Below are 18234 nucleotides of genomic sequence, written 5' to 3' on the forward strand. Positions count from 1 at the left end.
GAATCTTTCAGAATTTTCAACACCATCCAATTATAAAAGAAATAGGAACATTTTTTTTATTCTTCGAAAATGTATAGTTAATGTTTCTTTTTGTCAAACCAGCAGTTTTTCTTTTTAAAAAAAACATGCAAATAGACAAGACAAACATCAGAATTGTAAATTTTGACACGAATACATGCATTCCTTTTTATTCACAAAACCAGTCCAATTTTCTAAACAAATACAAAGATTGGTTATTTTTAAAAGCTGTAGCTACCCAGCAACATAACAAAATCATGAAAATATAACAAATAAACAGACAAATAAAAAAATGTAATCTTGTCTCAGTGCGTTCAGTAGGCTAGACTCAGAACAAGTGCTGTCTCTTACAGTGCTATTGCCCAGAGCAGTATTGGCACATGCTCAGTAGGGCCACAGTAACATAAGGCTGCCAGTTTCACTAAAGGAAAAGTTTGGAAATGCAGAGGAGGGCTGATTGAGGAGATTACAGTAGTGACGGCTCTGGAGAACAGCATCTTCAACCCAGTGAAGAGTCTCTGGAGATCCGCCTGATAACATGACTTTTTTGAGTTTAGTTTAAATTCGAAATCAACAGCGTCACATTTTCAAACATTTTCTTTGTCTTTCAAAGACAAGCAGTGATCTGTCTGAAAACTAGACTCTAACGAAACGAATCATAAAATAGACAAGGGTTTAAGTAACATAATGGTGAAGAATTACAATAATGTTTGCCATTAGCCACTAGTTTTGAAATATAGCTGTAAATTTACATTCTCTACACAAGTACTGTATCTTTCCACACATGAACAACATTAACACCAAACACAGAAATAAGTTGATTGTCCACACTCAGTCCGTCATTTCTGTTTCTGGCAATGAACAGTTCCATGTTTAAGCAACAGAAAAAAACCTGCTGGAAAAAGGACAAAAGGTACCAAAATGGAAACATAGAAAAGGGAATGAAAGTTGCCATAGATGCTTTCCATTAAGCTTCATTTTTGGTTCAAGGAATAAGTAGGTGCATCCATTACCCCGAATGATTTTTATTTATTTTTTTGTTCTGCTTTGTTTTTTTGTTGTTTTTTTATATAATTTTTATTTGTTGCTTGTTTGTTTGTTTATTAGCCAGTGTCTGTTCCGGAGACAATCCAGGAGTTGGCATTGCACTTGATGGCAGAGCTTTGGGTAGGGAGTGGAGGAGGAGTCCTACTGGAACCACCGGAACGCTGCTCCTGTAGGAAGCATCACCTTCTTGCAGAAACAGAAGACAAGGAGGGGAGGGGAAGGGAAGGGAGGGAGGGGTGAGAGAGAGAAGAGGAGGTTGGAGTTGTTAATGAAAAGCAGCACATTTTTTTAAGTGTGTGCAAATATAATCCCAAATCTACTACTTTAGTGAGAAGCTACAGTTTCTTCACTTGACAAAAAGGCATACATAGCGTTGCCGTCCTGTTCCTGCATTCTCCGTTGTTTAGGGCTGCAACTAGTGAGTATTATCATTATCAACTCATCTATATGTTGTTTTTGTTTTGCTTAATGTCTGAAACATAAAAAAAAACCCGGAAAATCTGAAGTTATCAGAGCCCAAGGTGGAGTCTTTTAAATTGCTTCTTTTGACCAATCAACAGTCCAAAATTCAAATACATTCAATTTGCAATTTTACAACAACAACAACAACAGACAAAAGATGAACATCTTCACATTTTAGAAAGGTGGAACCTGTGAATGTTTAGTATTTCTAGTTGAAAATTTACCAACGATTTACATGATTGATGTCCAACAAGTTAATCGATTAACTTCTGTTCCACTCATTCTCCCTGGATGAGCAGTATGTGTGAAATCTCTGCATTCTGCATTGTATTGTCCAACAGTTGCCCCCCTCTCTCCTCAGCACCACCACAGGAACGGGCTTCAGTCCCGGCTTCACACAAAACCTGATATGCCACATTTATTATTTAGCCACCACACGCGTTGCTCTCCCACACCATCATCAATGATTATGCAGCTCTCTGTCTCTCGTTCCTCTTTCACTGTGGTTATCTGTGCCTCTGATTGCACTGAGCAGGAGTGGCACACATGCATGCAGCTGCAGGGCTCAGCAGCGGCCTGCCAGTCAGGAGATAGAGAGCCGCTCGTGGTCCCTGGAGCTGCAGCGCGTCTGGCGTCCTGCAAAGTGCAACTCAATTCTGCAGCACGGATTCTTCCGTAAGCCTGCTCTGCCTGGAGCGAGGCAGGAGGAGCTCGACAAACATTTATGCACCCACACACACTCTCACACCGAACCAATATGTATTCAAGTACAGTCACACACCTCCACACACAGTGGCACGTTAACCGACACTCACAATACACCCCCCATTCACACCAAATAGTGGGACTGTTAAACTAAAATTCTCATGGATGGACGATGGATGCAGATTCACTTTTCCACCAGTACTCTACAGGAGAGGGCTTAATAGGGATCCGTACATACTGTGAGATACACACACCCATGCATACAGTCACACTTATCTAATGGAAAAGAAAAAAGAATATGTACTGCATGTTAGTGTCATGCACCATTCACATAACTGTATTGCCCTCTGAAGACATAAAAACTTTTTTAATTCTATCTGAATTCCAATGAAAAAAACAATATGTAACCTGAATATAATCATACTTAAAATTCAGTGCGTCTTGTTGCGCCGCTCTCTTGCACAGCTGCAGTGAAATTATGAGTTTTTCAAAAAGGCATCGGAAGCAAATAAGCCATTAGTTCAGACAAGTTTGTTTGACACTAAAAACAATACCGGCCCTAATTACTTTTCAGGCCCACTTAAACCATTCCACTACCCTCAAAGTGTTCTTTTGAATGCTATTGTTCATATCTTGACATGAAACAGAGTAACAGCAGGGTTCATGCTCCACAGGTATCATATACTTCCATTTTGAAAGTTTACTCCTGCTGACAAAAATGAAACATTTTTGCTCGGGTAAAAAGACTTCAAACAAGGTAATTACTCTGGTGATCTCAGCCAAATATAACCCACACTGTGCTTTATTTCTTGAATTGGCTCAATCAGGAATAATCTGACAGCAGAGACACTGAATGCCACAGTGCTGTTCGTGGCCCACATAAAGTATGCATGTGCCAGTTCATCTCAGCCTCTTGACTTCATATCAATTCTCAAAGATGTAGCAAATACATACATATTTAGGAAATTATTTTTGGCTCGAATGAATATTAATAGAAACCACAAACCTGGAGGTTAACAGCCAACATATTGCCGACATTATTTTATGGTCTGTGTGTTAAGTATCGTTGGCCTGTAATCCATCTCTGTGATGACCTTTCTACAGCAGTGCTCAGCTGTTAAGAAGACAGTCAGAGGGCAACAACATCTGGCGCTGCCACAGATGTCGAAAATGTGGTATTGGCCGGACTGACCATGACGTAGTGTGTGTAAAGAAAAACAACTACTTGAAATGTAAATGCTGTTTTTCCTCATTATCAAACATGAGCAATCAATTGAAAAATGGCTGCAGTTCAGGGATAGAAAAACCCTTCCTTCACCAACACTGATTGCACAGGTTTAAACAGATGGAATCTGTGGGTGTGAAGTGGCCAATCACTGAAATCAATGGATGTGTTTTTCACACAAGGTAACTTGAATTTTGTGTTAGCATAACACAAACAATTTGTGTGTAACATACAACAAAAGTAGGAGAAGGAAGCATCCTTAAATGAGTAAATCCACCACAATGTGGCCTTTAAGATTACAGCACATGTCGTAAGGTGTTACTGATGCAAATTCCTGTAAATCACTTCAAGCCATCATGAATTCAATTTTTGCCCTAGGGCAAAACTGAGCCTTCTGGTTATTGTTTTCATGGCTTTACCATCAACAATTGTGAGAATTCCCTTTTGGACTCCCACAAGAAGAAAGAAAACCTGACAGGATGAACGCAAAGCATCTCCACATGCAGTAGTGCACGTGGGATGTAACACTGTCTGCAGCTCACAAGGAGCGGAAAAGTAAACCTTTAAAGCAACTGAATCAGAACACCATTGATCTCCAGCTGGCATAAACACCTACTGTTTTTCTGGCTGAAAGGGTGAAGCGTTTTCCTCAACCTGCTCTCCCTTCCAGAAGTCAATTGTGATGGATATGTAAATACGCTGATACAATTTCTCTTACTGGACCAATACATACATCTTGTAGGCATCAGTGCAGGAGTATTAACACACACAATCTGATCCATCAGTTCAACCCATAAATCCTGTATTTAGTTATTTTGCATGCCGAGGTCACTGGTGTAAATGGGGCTGCAACTAACAATTATTTGTGTTGTGAATATGTTTCATATTATGCTAATGATATATGCAGTGTGATAAATATTAAAGCTAACGATCCAAATCTTGTCACGCTAACTATCGATACTCATGTCTAGTAATCACAGGTCAAAAGACGTGAGCATCTAGGTTAAAACTGGGCTACATTTGGTTGATAATTTAAATATTTTTTTGATATTAAGGTTACATATGATGGTTGTTTCAACAGCATGGATTTATTTGATTGAAATGCTGTTAAAACAACTGTTAAATGTAACAAAAATGTTTAAAAAAAAACAAGTTTTATACACATCTAGAAGTCTTTTAACCTGCAAATTACAAAAATACAACAAATAATGCCACTGCCTCTCTTTTGTGTAAAGCGCTGTTTGGTTAATGTCCTGTAATCCAGAAGGCAGTCAACAGTACAGCACCTTGGCTACCTCACTTTCCTTCTCCCTCTTTCTGTCTTCCTTAGCCTCCTCTGTCCAGTCCAAATGTGTCCCTCTGTCTGCCCAGCAACTTGCCCACACATCCATGTGTCTTGGTGTCACTCTGTGTGCCTGTCAGTTTGCATGAGCCTCTTCTGTCCTGACTGTCTGGTGTACACAGTCTGGGAGGCAGGAAGGACCATGAGGGAATACGCTACTCCCATATCAACGTCTGATACTGGCAAAATGGCCCCCAATGGACCACACTAGTATGTCCTGTTGTGAGCTGTGTCTGATGACAAAGAAGCACAGTTTTTGACACAACCAATGAATTTCATTATGAAATTATTATATATTAATATTCTATAAGTAGACAAAGACAAAAACTCCGCTCATGTCTTATAATATTTTCAAATATTACCCACCCACCGGTACAGTACATCCTGAACATGCATACAACAATACAACACATACAAGTAAAAACAAGATACATTACAACTTCCTAACCACGATTCTTCTTTCTCTCTGTGTTGAACAGCAGTGCTGAGACTGACACTACTGGAGGGTATTCAAACATACAGCAGAAAGGAACTGCCTTCCCACTTATTTCTCTCAAATGTAGCATTCCCAGAATAAATCCAGACATCTTCAGCCAGTTAGCTATGAGGTGGCAAAGGCTTCAGCATGCTAACTCCCCCTCACTTGCCAATTTTACGCTCCTCTTTGAGCTGCCATGAGCTTTCAATGGAAACCGTCAACACCCTTAAAATAAGCACACTGCTGCTGCTGGACCGCACTTGTGTACCGACGCGTATACGCTCACAGGCTCGTACAAACGCATGAACGTAACCCTTCATGCAAATAATGTAAAACAGAGCCAAAGTCTTTTTTACTCAAATGTGTGTGTGCACACAAAAAGCAGTAAAAACCATCTGACAAACTGACCGCAAGACACATGTTAAATAAGTCGTCATGCCCCTTTACAGATTGCACACTGAGTATAACAGCCACAGCAGACGGGGATGTGCCGCTCTATCTTTGATTGGAGGGGAATGTGACACTCAGGGGCTGTTTGAGCTACAGCTGAGGCTCACTGCAGTTCACTCTGAAAGCCAGGACGATCTTCTCCTCTGGCACAGGTGCTGAATATGCATTAAGGGGAAGCAGGAATTTCACTTACAGAAGTCCTGTTTTAAACACAGAAAAAACATATACGGTAATTGACATTATTACATCAACTACTCGTTATTGACATTTGCGATTTACTGCTGACTCTCTGCTCTCTCCTGACACAGCACATTTTCCATGAATCTCATTCTCTGACATTTAGCTTGTACTGATGACATCACGCTCACTGACAGTGCGGCCCATGCCGTATTCTCTGATCTAATCACCTGCTGGACAAGAGCTGTTGACTTAATAACAAAGCCATTCAAGACAACTACTAGACTGCTAATGGGAAATGTATGAGCGGATGAGGACAAATAAAAAAGCAGGCAAAATTGAAAATGTACTACTGTCAGAGCTCTGTATGGGGGAAAAAGGTAAAACTGCAGTAATGTAGAAAAATCAAGTTTGGGAAAAGAGGTAACAGGTTGCAGATCTCTTTGATGGTTTCTTGATTGAAAGAGAATACTAGTCTAATTTTAACTTAAAAACTAGTTATTATCCAGGTGTATTTTACATGTTGTCAGTTGTGTTGCAATGCACATGTATAGTCACTTTATCTTTCTTTAAAAAAGTCATACTGTGGGTTGTCAGGTGATTGAGGTTAAGGTTTGATTCATGCCTTCTGTGTGGGTAGATGTGCAAAAGCTGCAAACTTTGGCACAAATGTTTTTTGCCTTCTCCCATTGCAATCTCATGCTTAAAACATTCAGTACATCTGTGGCACTGCACAAACTTTTAGCTCTCTGAAAAGTCACTGCTTCTTTGTACATATGTCACATTTCATCAATGTGTTTTTTATTTTTTGCAGTTAATGAGACCCTGACCATTACTGTATTCACATGTATTTCTATTTAAGGAATGGACCAACTTTAGTGTAATATTATCCACATTTCAGCCAAGTGAAAAATATTAAACCTTCACGCTGACTCTGACATCTGATGGACTAGATCAGACAATGTTTCAGTCCATGAGCCGTTTTTCCACACTGTTTGCTTTTGACAACTAGGCCTACACCGATTTTGTGCAGACACTATCAGGAATGATATAATAGAGAAGTGTTGCCTGCACAAGAAGCAAAAACTTTTAAAAGCACATATATTATCATTCAACAATATTTATTAGTCTAATATTGTCAAACTGCAAGCAGAGATTAGCCTTCTTATTTCTGGTCTGAAAAAGTGAAATTGCTTGATAGACGCATTAGATAAATTAGCGAGTTGTACATACTTTCAGATGTCAGCAGTCCAAAATGTGTGCAAGGTAATTAGGCCTACAGTACATATGATTAAAGTCAATATTCAGACTGCTATTATACTTGGTACTTGGAGGCTTGGCAGGTTTATGGTACCCTGGAGTTTCTTTCATATGAGGTGGCCACTGGCAACATCAGCAGACTGACGTCTCAGGCAGCATGATGACCTATATCAACATCAACATGCATGAATATTCAAGCCCCTTTGGGTTTGGCATCACTGGTGTGAATGACTGGTATTAGGCTAACTGCCATGACAACATCAATTGCAAATCATAAATTAAATTGCTTTCTGTTACAGACATTAAGTCTTACCACCTATATAGCGAGCTGACGTTTCACCATTTAAGTGAATCATCAACGGAGCCACATAAAGCCTCATTAATTTGCAATTGAACAATGCAACAGTGAGAACAACATGCTGGTATTCAGACACTTCAGTCTGATTCTCAACTTGTGACAAAGTCAGGTTTTTTTCAGTTGCAATGGCCCGTGATGACAAGCGTGTCAATCCTTCAGTTTCACACTATCAAAGGAACATGCCACGGTTCTTGAAAGTTTTAACTTATTCACTGTCATACAAATCATGTTCCCAACTTTACTATGTACTTTTTAAGTGTTTTAAAATGTGCTCTTCTTCGTGACCCAGGCAACCATTGGTTTCCATTTGGCAACATATGGGATGAAAATTGTTGCCAATTACATTGTAAAGTCTACATTATTGTTGTGTGATGAAAGGCTGACTTTTCACATCAACCTGTGCAGGTGTAAGCACAGATTTATGATTCATTTAGGTGTAAGCACAGCCTTAGAAATTACAACAGCATAAATCTGACAACGATTAAACCAGGCACAATCTTCACTGTGATGAACACAAGTCAAGACAACAAGTCCTCCAAATACAAAACTACTGAATCTATTGTTTGTAACTGCCCATTAGAACGACACAGAAGAGTTTTCTGATGTGACGCCATTATCGGCAGAACAACATTATTTGCCTGTGCTGTCCAAAACTGTTGCAAATCACTGTTGGAAAATGCATCAGTTTTATGATGTTTTAATTAAGTTAATTTAATTAAGTAAATCATATACACTAGTAAATGGGCTAAAACATGCAAAAAACATTTATATGGCCTTTTAAAAGATCTAACCCTGTGTGTGCACAAATACGTGAATATGTTTAGCTGTATTATCATATTGGTTGGATATCTTTTGCGGCAAAGAATGGAATTGTCCAGTCGATCTTAAAGCTCCATTAACATCAGTGACCTGAGCTAACTAGGTGAATCTTACATTTAAAATGGCATCACACTGTACTGTGTTTTCAGTTTGTGTCACTCAAAATCTTCCAATAACCAAACCATCCCCTTTAATTAAGTAGCAGTTTTTCAGTGGATGGCCGAAGTCGGCACATAGAGATTTAACAACCAACATTTCAGCCCACAAACAAGAGGCCAAGCTGTCACCCTCAATCAACATCAGAAAGAGAAAGAAGTAAAGCCATTAGCAGTTTGAAGCACAAATCCAGTTTGTGTCAATTAGACCAGAGGCCTTCCTGTTCACACTGTGTTACATATCTATCAATTCATTATGTAATGCCAAAGTGACTATTATTCATCGATCCCAAAAGTTTTTTTCTTCTGAGATGCAACATCTGCTGACATTGTTTTCATGATTGGTCGTTCTGTCACAGCCGATCTTAGTTAGGCCACTGAGGTAATGGAGGTAACAGATAGGAAGTTTGGAGGGCCATTTAGATGAGCAGGAGAGAAGGACACCGGAGAGAAGGACAGCATCAGCAAAAGTGTGTGTGGGGGGCATGTGCCACACTGACACCTGGCGCTCCAGATGACAGCTCTGTGCCCAGATGGACCTTGTTACATGCACACACATACCCACGCATGTACACTTACACACAAACACATACTGTACACATATTCACAATTACAGTCCACACAAAAAAAATTCTACGATTACAACATATACACAAAGAGGATGTACATGTGACCAAGCAGAAAATGCTCTACTGAAGGGAGTGCATTGTGTAATCTTTAATTTAAGATAGTGAATTAGCCTTCCAATTGAAAGATGTGGGCAGGGTGATTGTGTGGTTATGGTGGACGGATTAAAGACACCCCATGGTGCATGCTTACCCTGCACATAACCACAACACTCCTCACCACCTGTCATTTCCCTGCTTGTGGAGCCATCTCCCCACCAAAAAGCCTCCCTGTACTATTTCCCTGAAAGGGGAATTGTTTTCAGGTGTGAAGCCAAAATTTGTTTGTGATGTTTGCAGATCTCTCTATTATTATTTTTAAACAATTTCCCAGTTTTTCCCTGTGGATCAACTCTAAATTTTAGATCCCACAAAGATAAAGGTGTGGCTTATTGGCTCTCTGGTTTCTCACCTTAGTTTTTGTCACTTTTTGCAGCCCTGTATTAACTCTTTGGATCAAAACCCTTTAAGCTTATTTTTTTGAACCCTAAAGACTGACCCACAATACAATGGCACATCATAACCACTACCCACTTACCTCCAGAGCAGCAGAGGGCTTCTTCTTCAGTTCCTCACATTTGCGAAACTTGCAGATCTGGTGGCCTGTTTTGCGATTCCGGCAGCTGCTGCATTGCTCGCAGTTAATCCGCCGTCGGCAAGGTGGGCACATGCCGCAACGTTTTCGCTTCTTTTTACCGGAGTTGATAGCAGAGGCCAGCTCGCTCTGCGCCGGGTACTCGGCCAGGCCGGCCATGTGTAGCGCGTTGTCCGCCAGAAACACTCCAGCCGGCGTCATGATGAAAAGCCCCGGGTTGAAGGGGAAACCACCCCCTACTCCATATGGGAAGTCAACAGGACCACCTACGGCATCCGTAACAGACGTACCCTCCAAGTCGCTAGCCCCCGAGCCTGCGTCTCCACCGCCAATTCCCACTCCCATGCCCCCAGGCAGGAGCATGTGCTCCATACCGGCCCGCTTTAACAGGGCTGCTGCCTGGGCAAAGTGCAGCAGGCCATTCTGTCCCTCTAGAACCTGTTCTAGGGTCCGGTCCAACTTGGCTGCTGTCAGTGCAGAGACAGTGGGCTGGGGCTGCGGGGGTGGCTGAGGCTTGGCTGAGTGGCTCTTAGTCTCACCATTTTCCTTGTGTCCATTGCTGGTGGCAGAGGAGACTGCTGTATACTGGGAGAGGGTACGGGACTTTTTAAGGCTCTTACTGAGGGGCTCACTGATGATGCCACTGCGGTTCCTGCGCTCTATAACAGGAGAGTCCTGTTTGCAGTTACTCCGCTCGTGGTCCTCTGTCCGGCTCCCCTCCGACAATCCGCTAGACATGGTCCAGTACGTGCCTGGGTTGAGGGTGAGGGTGGAAAGGGGGCAGGGGTGAGTGAGGAGGGGGAGCAAAGACCTTTTCTCGGTCCGTTCTGTGCCCCGGTCGAAGTGGCGCCTCACCTCAATGGACCAACGAGCCAGCCGACAACAGGCAGGCCCCGGAGCCTTCTGCCCGCACTACAACTCAGCCCTCATCCACATTCTTCCATGGGCCATCTGGAAACTTTACACAGGGAGAGAAGAGAGGTAAATGATCACTTCACCAAAACACTGAAACTCAAGAGATACATTTCCATTTTTGTTCTGGGTCAACTTTGGCAAATGCAAGAAGAACTGAGAAGATGAACATCACCTTTTAAGTTGATATGCCAGAAGTTAAGAAGCAACATTAGCATTCATTTGTCTTTCTGGCCACCTGAAGAACGTAAGTCCCGTATTCACTCAGTTTTAGCTCAGTTTTAGGTCTCTACCAACTCCAAGGCATGTAAATGCTCCATGGTGTTCACCAGATAGTTGCTACCTGTGTATGTCTGCTGTTTGATTCTGGCCAGGTAGTGTACAATGGGGGGTTTTAGAGCTGCCTGCTGCAGATTAAAAGGGCTTTTTGAGAGCGGTGAGACATATATACATTGTTATTGTAAAAATTATGGGCTCACTAATGAAAAGAAAATCAAATTTCTTTGTTCTGTCTCTGGGCTTTTGGCTATATATTTCTTCCCAGATTGTTGTGTGAGAGTCTAATAAGGGAAACATAGAGTATCACAATGTTATACACTCAGATCAATGAGCATGTGATTGTTAATAAATAACTGTAACATTTCTTAAATGACAGGAAGGGAAATACAATTTATTGATAAAGTCGGTCTTAAATAGGGCTTATGTGTTTTAAAGGGACATTATTACAGATAAATACTGTTAAATTCACAAATTACTAACTTCCCTTAAAAATATAAAATAATCTGACATAAATCAAGGTTTTTGTTCGCACCAAACACAGAACGAATGATAGGTCAAAGAGTTTACGTGGGTACCATTTTCAAGCAGGTAATAAGGTAACAGATTAAGCTCAGTTTACACATTTGTAATTACAGAGTATTCCAGGTGAGAATATAAAAGAAATACCCATAACCACACAGTTTATATCTTGGTCAAGATTTTCAGGGCTAAAAATTTAAAACATTTATTGGCCTCTGTCTGTGTTTAATTCTAATGTGTACGTAAGCTATAAGTGTCACTGACTCCTATTGTATCAAAGCACTACAGCAGCTACCAACAGGTATCAAAGACTAGTTAAACTGACTTAGAACATTTATTTTTATTTCAGTATTTAACTCAATTGTTTGCATAATTTGGCATTATGTAATATTTTTATATTTATTACTTGTCAAATGATGTCGAGTTTGTTAAGTCTGCTGATTTAGTGTTGAGCTTCTTTTTTTTCAGGCACCTGAACTTAATATCTTTAAAGTTGTATGTCTTTTGATTGCTATCATTGTATAGAAATAATGTTCTATCCGATTACTTTTAAAGACCAAACCTGTGGCAAAATATTATCTGAAATGGAGCGGTGGGGCTTATGAAGAGACTTCCCCAAGGCTAGGAGTGAGAGACTCCCCACTGGAAACAGATGCATCCATCCACCGGCGTTTAGCGTAAGATTCCTGTAACTGCTCATCTATGAAAAGAAAAACTGTGCCGCTACTCTCCTGACCTGTCCATGTTCACAAACAAGCGTACCACCTCCCACAGAAAAGCTGAGGAAATGGCCGGGCCAGTCCTTATAAGGGAAACAAAGAGAAAGGGAGGGGAAGAGGATGGGGGTGTCTGTGCAGTGTGTGGAAATTGGAAGGCCAGAATTAGTGGGAGGTAAAGCTTCAAAGGCAAGAGCACAGCCCCCACATTCTCACCAGCTCAGGGGGATGTGGCGCCAGCGAACCAGAGCCAGCTCCGCAGCCCCTCAGCCTCATAGTTTCAGTTTCTCCTACTACAGCACTGACCAGGGTCCGGTTTCCCTAAGGCATCTCAAACTAACTGCATCTCTGCTCAGTTGTGGTTGAATGCATAACAGCACTGCAAATCATCAGAGTGATACATGGGGGATTTGTGTCTTTATGGAATATTGGACCTGAAATTATGTATTTATTGGTCAGTTATGAATACTTCAATGTTGTAAGAAGTGATTTTTCATTAAGTTTTTACTGTTTTAAATTAGCTCTATGGCAGCTGTGCATTTACATAAGGTAAATCTGGCTATCTATGTGTACAGCGACACATTTCTTGATTAATCATGGCTTGAGAGAATATCCAGCTCTGATCCAACTGCTTTATCAATGTTCTTAATACAGTAAATGTGATAAAAGACTTGAGTTTTCACATAATTAATGAACTGGCATATTATCAATAGCTAGAAAAAAATGAGTTCTCACGACAGTTACAAAGTGACAAATCTCCTGAAAACATATCACCTATCAGTTGTAAGATAATAATTCGGCCAGGGAAGTATTATGTCAACAGCTGACCTGCTGATGACACCACTGGTTTTAAAAAAGGCAAATGACATTTCATTTAGCTGCTGTTCCTCCATAGTGTTGAAGATCGTGATAGTATGGATATGACACAATGCTTTTTTCATACTGTTGACTTGCTTTGCGTCAATCCCAGCAACCCCTGTTGTACGAGGATAACACAGTGACACACACACTGGTTTTGTTTTTTAGTAAAATATTAAAACTTTGACAAATGTCTGGACTTTTCAGGTAAGCTCAACTTTAATTTGTATTGTAGCTGAACACAGTGTTACAATCGCTAAATACTTCAGTCATTCTTCTCAATGCACAGTTTTATAGTTTGGTGATGTAAACCTATACTATGTTACGGAAAGACAATAATTTATACTTTATTAATCCCGCAAGTTTTCACTCTGTACCGGTCCACCACCATATTTTGTTCTGTATGTGGACCCTCTGGTTCCCAACCCAACTCCCTACAGACTGAGCTACTGCCACCCCATCACAAGCAGGTACATGTACTAATAACATATAGTTAAGGTATTTAATGGCCAACAATGATCCTATGATTTGTAAAACAAAATAAACCAATTTTAATAATTTTATTTCAAGTACTCATAGATAGTCATTTCTACACATTTAGTTACCTGACAAAAATTGCAAACTGTACTTCGAAGTCAATATTCTGTCACAAATAAAAACTAAAATTCCACCAAACCAGTGTAGAATGACAAATTTGTATCTTACATGTTTGTTTGCACCACAACACAGTTGTTGCTTTGGTCTACCACACTGTAACAAATGAAAGCATGGTTACCTATTTTAGCCTCACACTCACTCTCCTCTGCTGTGTGTACATCTGACTTCCATCGAACTGACCTATCCGTCACACTCTCTCCATCAACATCAACCCTGAACGTGGTATATAGTCTTACGCTAATCACCCTCCTCGACTTCCACTGTCATGGCTCTTCAGATCCCTTCACCACATCATTTACAGAGGAGGTTTATGTCCTTATGTGAACTGTGTACTAAACCACTACTGCCTCTACTACTGAGAGTATTAGCGCCATACTGCTGAAACCAGATAATTGGTGTCGTTTTGTCCTTTAATCATGTATACTCAATTTCCTGTAATGCTATAGACTTAATTCTGTGATTCACATTAAAGCCTTACACCTCAGGTTTCTTTGAATTGGCCTGACAACAGCACTGTAATTAGTAGCCACATGTTAAAGCCTACAGTATAAGAGCTGCATTTCTTGCACCTCAAGCTGTCTCAGCATAAAAATAGGTGTACATATTAGCTATACCTGATATTTCCCTGAGTCTTTCTTCAACATGCTACACAGGATTGGAGGACAGAGATAAAGATCTGGATATAAATGGTCCAAATGATCAATACAGTCCAACAGCCTTTCTCAGATCGACCAATGAGCTCAGCTGGACGTTGTAGAGCGCAGGTGTGGACGGAGAGGCATGATCTGACCCTACGATTTAAACATCCATAAAAAAAATTGGTGGCCTCTTGTTTAGGTAAATTCAAAACGGCAGCAGGAGCAGTCACTGTATTAATAAGACATTTTGAACTGTTTCTTAAATGCCTCATTTTCATTGTAGTCTAAACTGAATCTGTTTTGTTAGTTCGTTACACTTTAAGGAAAGTAAAACAGAGTGCTGGATAATTACTCTAGTTTTAATAGTCAATAAGTCATTAAGTGTAAAATATTGACAAGCCTGAGCAGATATAACACAACGTTCTTAATGTGATTATAAATGTAAATACACTTAGTGAAAATCTTGACATTAATTCCAGCCTGTTGAATCTGCTGAGTGACGTCAGTTCTTTGTCACTTTGTGGACACTTTGTCAACAGTAGCTGATCTGCAGAACCTGAGAATGTGTTTAAAAGTGGTTAACAAAATGTCACATATGTTGATACATGATATACAGTATGGGTATTAATTTGTGTGTGAAGCTTGATTTTGTTGAATCTGCTAATAGCTTATAATTGAGTCTGGGTTCACATACACTGTAGCTGTTCTGTTAGTGACCATGTATACATTATTTTGTGCAAACAGTTATGAAAAGCAGAATGGAGTGTTATGTGAGTGTGAGATGTGGTGTTTTTATCCAGATATTCCGAATACTGTATTGATCCTTTGAGAGAAATTCTGTTTTTGCTGTCTCCCTGTTTGCTACTTAGCAATGCTGCCTGTAAATAGTTTCCCCCAGCTTGTGTATAGGTTTGTTTGTATCTAATAATTTGCATGAAACTTGCAGCTCAGTATCAGTGACCTGAGACAGACACTCAAATTAAAGGAAAGGTTCAACATTTTGGGAAATACATTTATTCGCTTTCTTGCAGGTAAAGAATATAGAAGAGATATCGACATTGATGTCTGTACTCTAAAGCCAGGAGACAGTTAGCTTAGCTTAGCATAAATACTGGAAACAGGGGGGAAAAGTTAGCCTGGATCTGTTGAAAGGTAACAAAATCAGCAGCTCTAACGCTCATTAATTAACATGTGATATTCAGTTTGTTTAATCCGTACAATAACCAAAGTGTAAAAACAACAATTTTTTGTTTATGGGTTATGCGCCTAAACAAATTACTGGCCACAAACAGTTGCCAGGCAACCAGCAGAGACTCCAGGAAGTAACTGATCCTGGTCATGAAATAGTAACCCTCAGTAAAACATCAAACTGTCTTTTTAGCGGGCTGCTAGCGGTAGCTTCATACTTAGCATACAAACATGTGAGTGGTATCAATCTTGTATTTAATGTAACTGTGAAGTGAATAACATTTCCAAAAACCTTTCCTTTACCGCCATAAGGCACAAATATGATTAGTAGGTTACATTCTGTATACTTGTGTATGAATTGTTGGGAAAAGCAGAGGTCTTAATTTTAATTAATTAACTATACAAAACCTTTCAAGCTTAAATCATTGGTGAATTAAGTAGTACTTTAATAGATAATACTGTACATTACTTCCTAACAGCCACAGTGCAGATGAGTGAATGTTGTCAGCACTATGATACCTGTATGAGCATGGACAGTTCATTCAACACTCACATGCAGCTCTCAGCTTGAAAACAGCTTCAAACTTTTTAACAGTTTCCACAAATAAAAATGAATGTCAGTCCACAATATAGTGACAACTGACTGATGGATGAATGGTTGGTTGGTTCAGTAGTAAAAGGTTAAGTTAAGTTAAGTTAAAAGGTTCGATCAATAGGTGAAAGAGAAATGAAGGAAAGCCTTTAGGGCCAGTGTGTGTTTATATTTCCCATTGATTTTAAGATTGTAGGCCAATCATCTTATTCAGAGCACAAATCAAAACATGAGAGAAACCACAAACTACCAGGAATCTAGGATGTTTTTCTATCATGGCTGCTTAAATAATTAACACACATTGACTTGGTCCCCACAGCAGCCTGATATTACAGATGAAATCATTTAGTTTGGGAATGTGATGAACACATTGAAAGGATAAACTCAAGGTATGATCCTATGAAACTTTGATTAAATTAACCATTTACCCTATATCATGTTTGATAAGACAATTCACCTCCTTCAGGCAATGGAGTAGGCCAACTCTTGAATACGTTTCTGACGTCACTGCATGCGCAAGTGCCAGGTAATTGCAGTCATCTTTTTAACAGAGGTGGGAAAAATATTGTCTAATTTCCTGCAGGGCTATGAGGCATTTGGCCCACCACAAACTGTGTAGCAGCTGAGTTACACCTCTGGAGAAGCCAGAATACTTAATCCAGACGCGCTGTCTACATTCTCTATTCCTCCCACCTCCTGTCGACTGACGCGCGCACACGGACACGCACACCCTCCCTCGTGCATAGGTGCATACACACGCAAACGCACGAACAGAGGAAGTTAAAAAGCCTGGTGACAATAATGAGACTCACGGCTTCATCCATTGTCCATAACCTGCTGCGTCTTATTGTTCCTAATGAGGCTATATGCTCACAAAAAGTTAGTGAAGATAAACAACCAAGCCGTGCATACTGTGACTTCAAATTATTCGCAAACATGTGGAGCACATGGACCTGCGATAGCCTACTGGTGGCGGATTCCAGGAGGATAAGTGTAAATCTCCGCGGTGAAAGCTGCTGTACCTGGGAACTTTCTAATAATGGCCGGAGGAAAAAAAGAAGAATATGACATTTGGAAAAAAAAGCCGATGAATTCTTCACCTGTCTTTACTATGATATCTGTTTAGGCTACTAGTGTATGTTGTTAGGGTTAAACAAAAGTTTAATTTAGGCTGTACAGGGTGACGATCAGGAAGAGTCTGTTGTCAAATGTAAGCCTGATCCGACTCTAATGCGCGTTGATCATGATATATCGTTCATTAGCGCCAAGTTTACCTAGTGCCCGTCATTAACAGCTGATTCATAATAAAGCATAGAGCGTTTGGTTCACTGTTGTGCCGATCCGTATCTGGAGGCGACTTTTTAAATAAAGAGAAATGAAGATTGTTCTTGAAAACCTGACAGCAGCTTGTTAAATACCCCTTTCATCCAAACACAGTGCTGAAGAATCATTACCTGTCCAATCACCGGCGATTATAAAACCTTTATTTTGTTGTTTTCCACCAAGAGTAATTGGAGATCAAAATAGCTGGCTTTTGTCTGGACTCAGTGATCTATGAGCACGGTAGCCTATCTGCGGTACCAGCATATGGTCTGCAGTCGCACATTTGAGGATATAGCCGACAGAAGAGCGCCGGTTCACCCCGCTATAACTTGATCCTATTAGAAGATGACATCCCAACTTTCAGTAGACTTCAACAAAGTATGATCCCCCATCACCAACCCTACTCCCTCCCCTTCCATGTATCTGCATATTTGCAAACACGGGCCCATTTTATTCGCACCTACCAAAGCAGATCCGAGCAGAGGGGAGGGCTCCCACAGTCCGAGCGGTCCTTCTCTCAGCCTGCCGTGCAGAATGGTGACAAAAAAAGAAGAGGGCAGAAAAAAGCTTATTCTCCGCTAACAAAATCCTACAGAGTGCCTGTCTGTTAATGACAAATGTGAAAAGAAAAAAAATATTCACCGTCAGTTATTGTGGAAAAGCGTACTTTCTCTGAGGCTGAACGCGTGGGTTCCCCCAGCTTTCTCGGTCCTTGCAATCCCACCTCTACATCCCCGCTTGCAGAGAGGAACATGCAAACACATTTCATAGATTTTTGGAGCTTCGCGGAAAAACC

At 40.4% G+C, this 18234-nt stretch overlaps 1 protein-coding gene across 3 annotated transcripts; it reads right to left on the reverse strand.

Annotated features, from left to right (window-relative positions):
• Window positions 1-156: 156 nt before the first annotated feature.
• cxxc5a (CXXC finger protein 5a) lies at window positions 157-18234 on the reverse strand. 3 transcript variants are annotated; one of them, XM_039778300.1, is made up of 4 exons: window positions 18081-18234; window positions 17903-17960; window positions 9700-10714; window positions 157-1251 (listed from the first exon to the last, which is right to left on the reverse strand). In XM_039778300.1, the coding sequence occupies exons 3-4, from the start codon at window positions 10492-10494 to the stop codon at window positions 1207-1209; spliced, it is 840 nt and encodes a 279-aa protein (XP_039634234.1). In that variant the 5' UTR covers window positions 10495-10714; window positions 17903-17960; window positions 18081-18234; the 3' UTR covers window positions 157-1206. The 3 variants fall into 3 exon arrangements, with proteins under 3 accessions (XP_039634234.1, XP_039634236.1, XP_039634237.1); XM_039778302.1 differs by having other exon boundaries at window positions 17899-17960; XM_039778303.1 differs by having other exon boundaries at window positions 157-1248; window positions 17903-18210.

The sequence above is a fragment of the Perca fluviatilis genome, chromosome 16, assembly GCF_010015445.1.
Source record: "Perca fluviatilis chromosome 16, GENO_Pfluv_1.0, whole genome shotgun sequence".
NCBI classification, from domain to species: domain Eukaryota; kingdom Metazoa; phylum Chordata; class Actinopteri; order Perciformes; family Percidae; genus Perca; species Perca fluviatilis.

Excerpts from the sequence above, each read along its gene's own strand:
- cxxc5a (XM_039778300.1), bottom strand. The coding sequence starts at position 10,494 with ATGTCTAGCGGATTGTCGGAGGGGAGCCGGACAGAGGACCACGAGCGG. Across the intron at positions 1,252-9,699 it reads AGCCCTCTGCTGCTCTGGAG|AAGGTGATGCTTCCTACAGG; the intron begins GTAAGTGGGTAG and ends TGTTTCTGCAAG.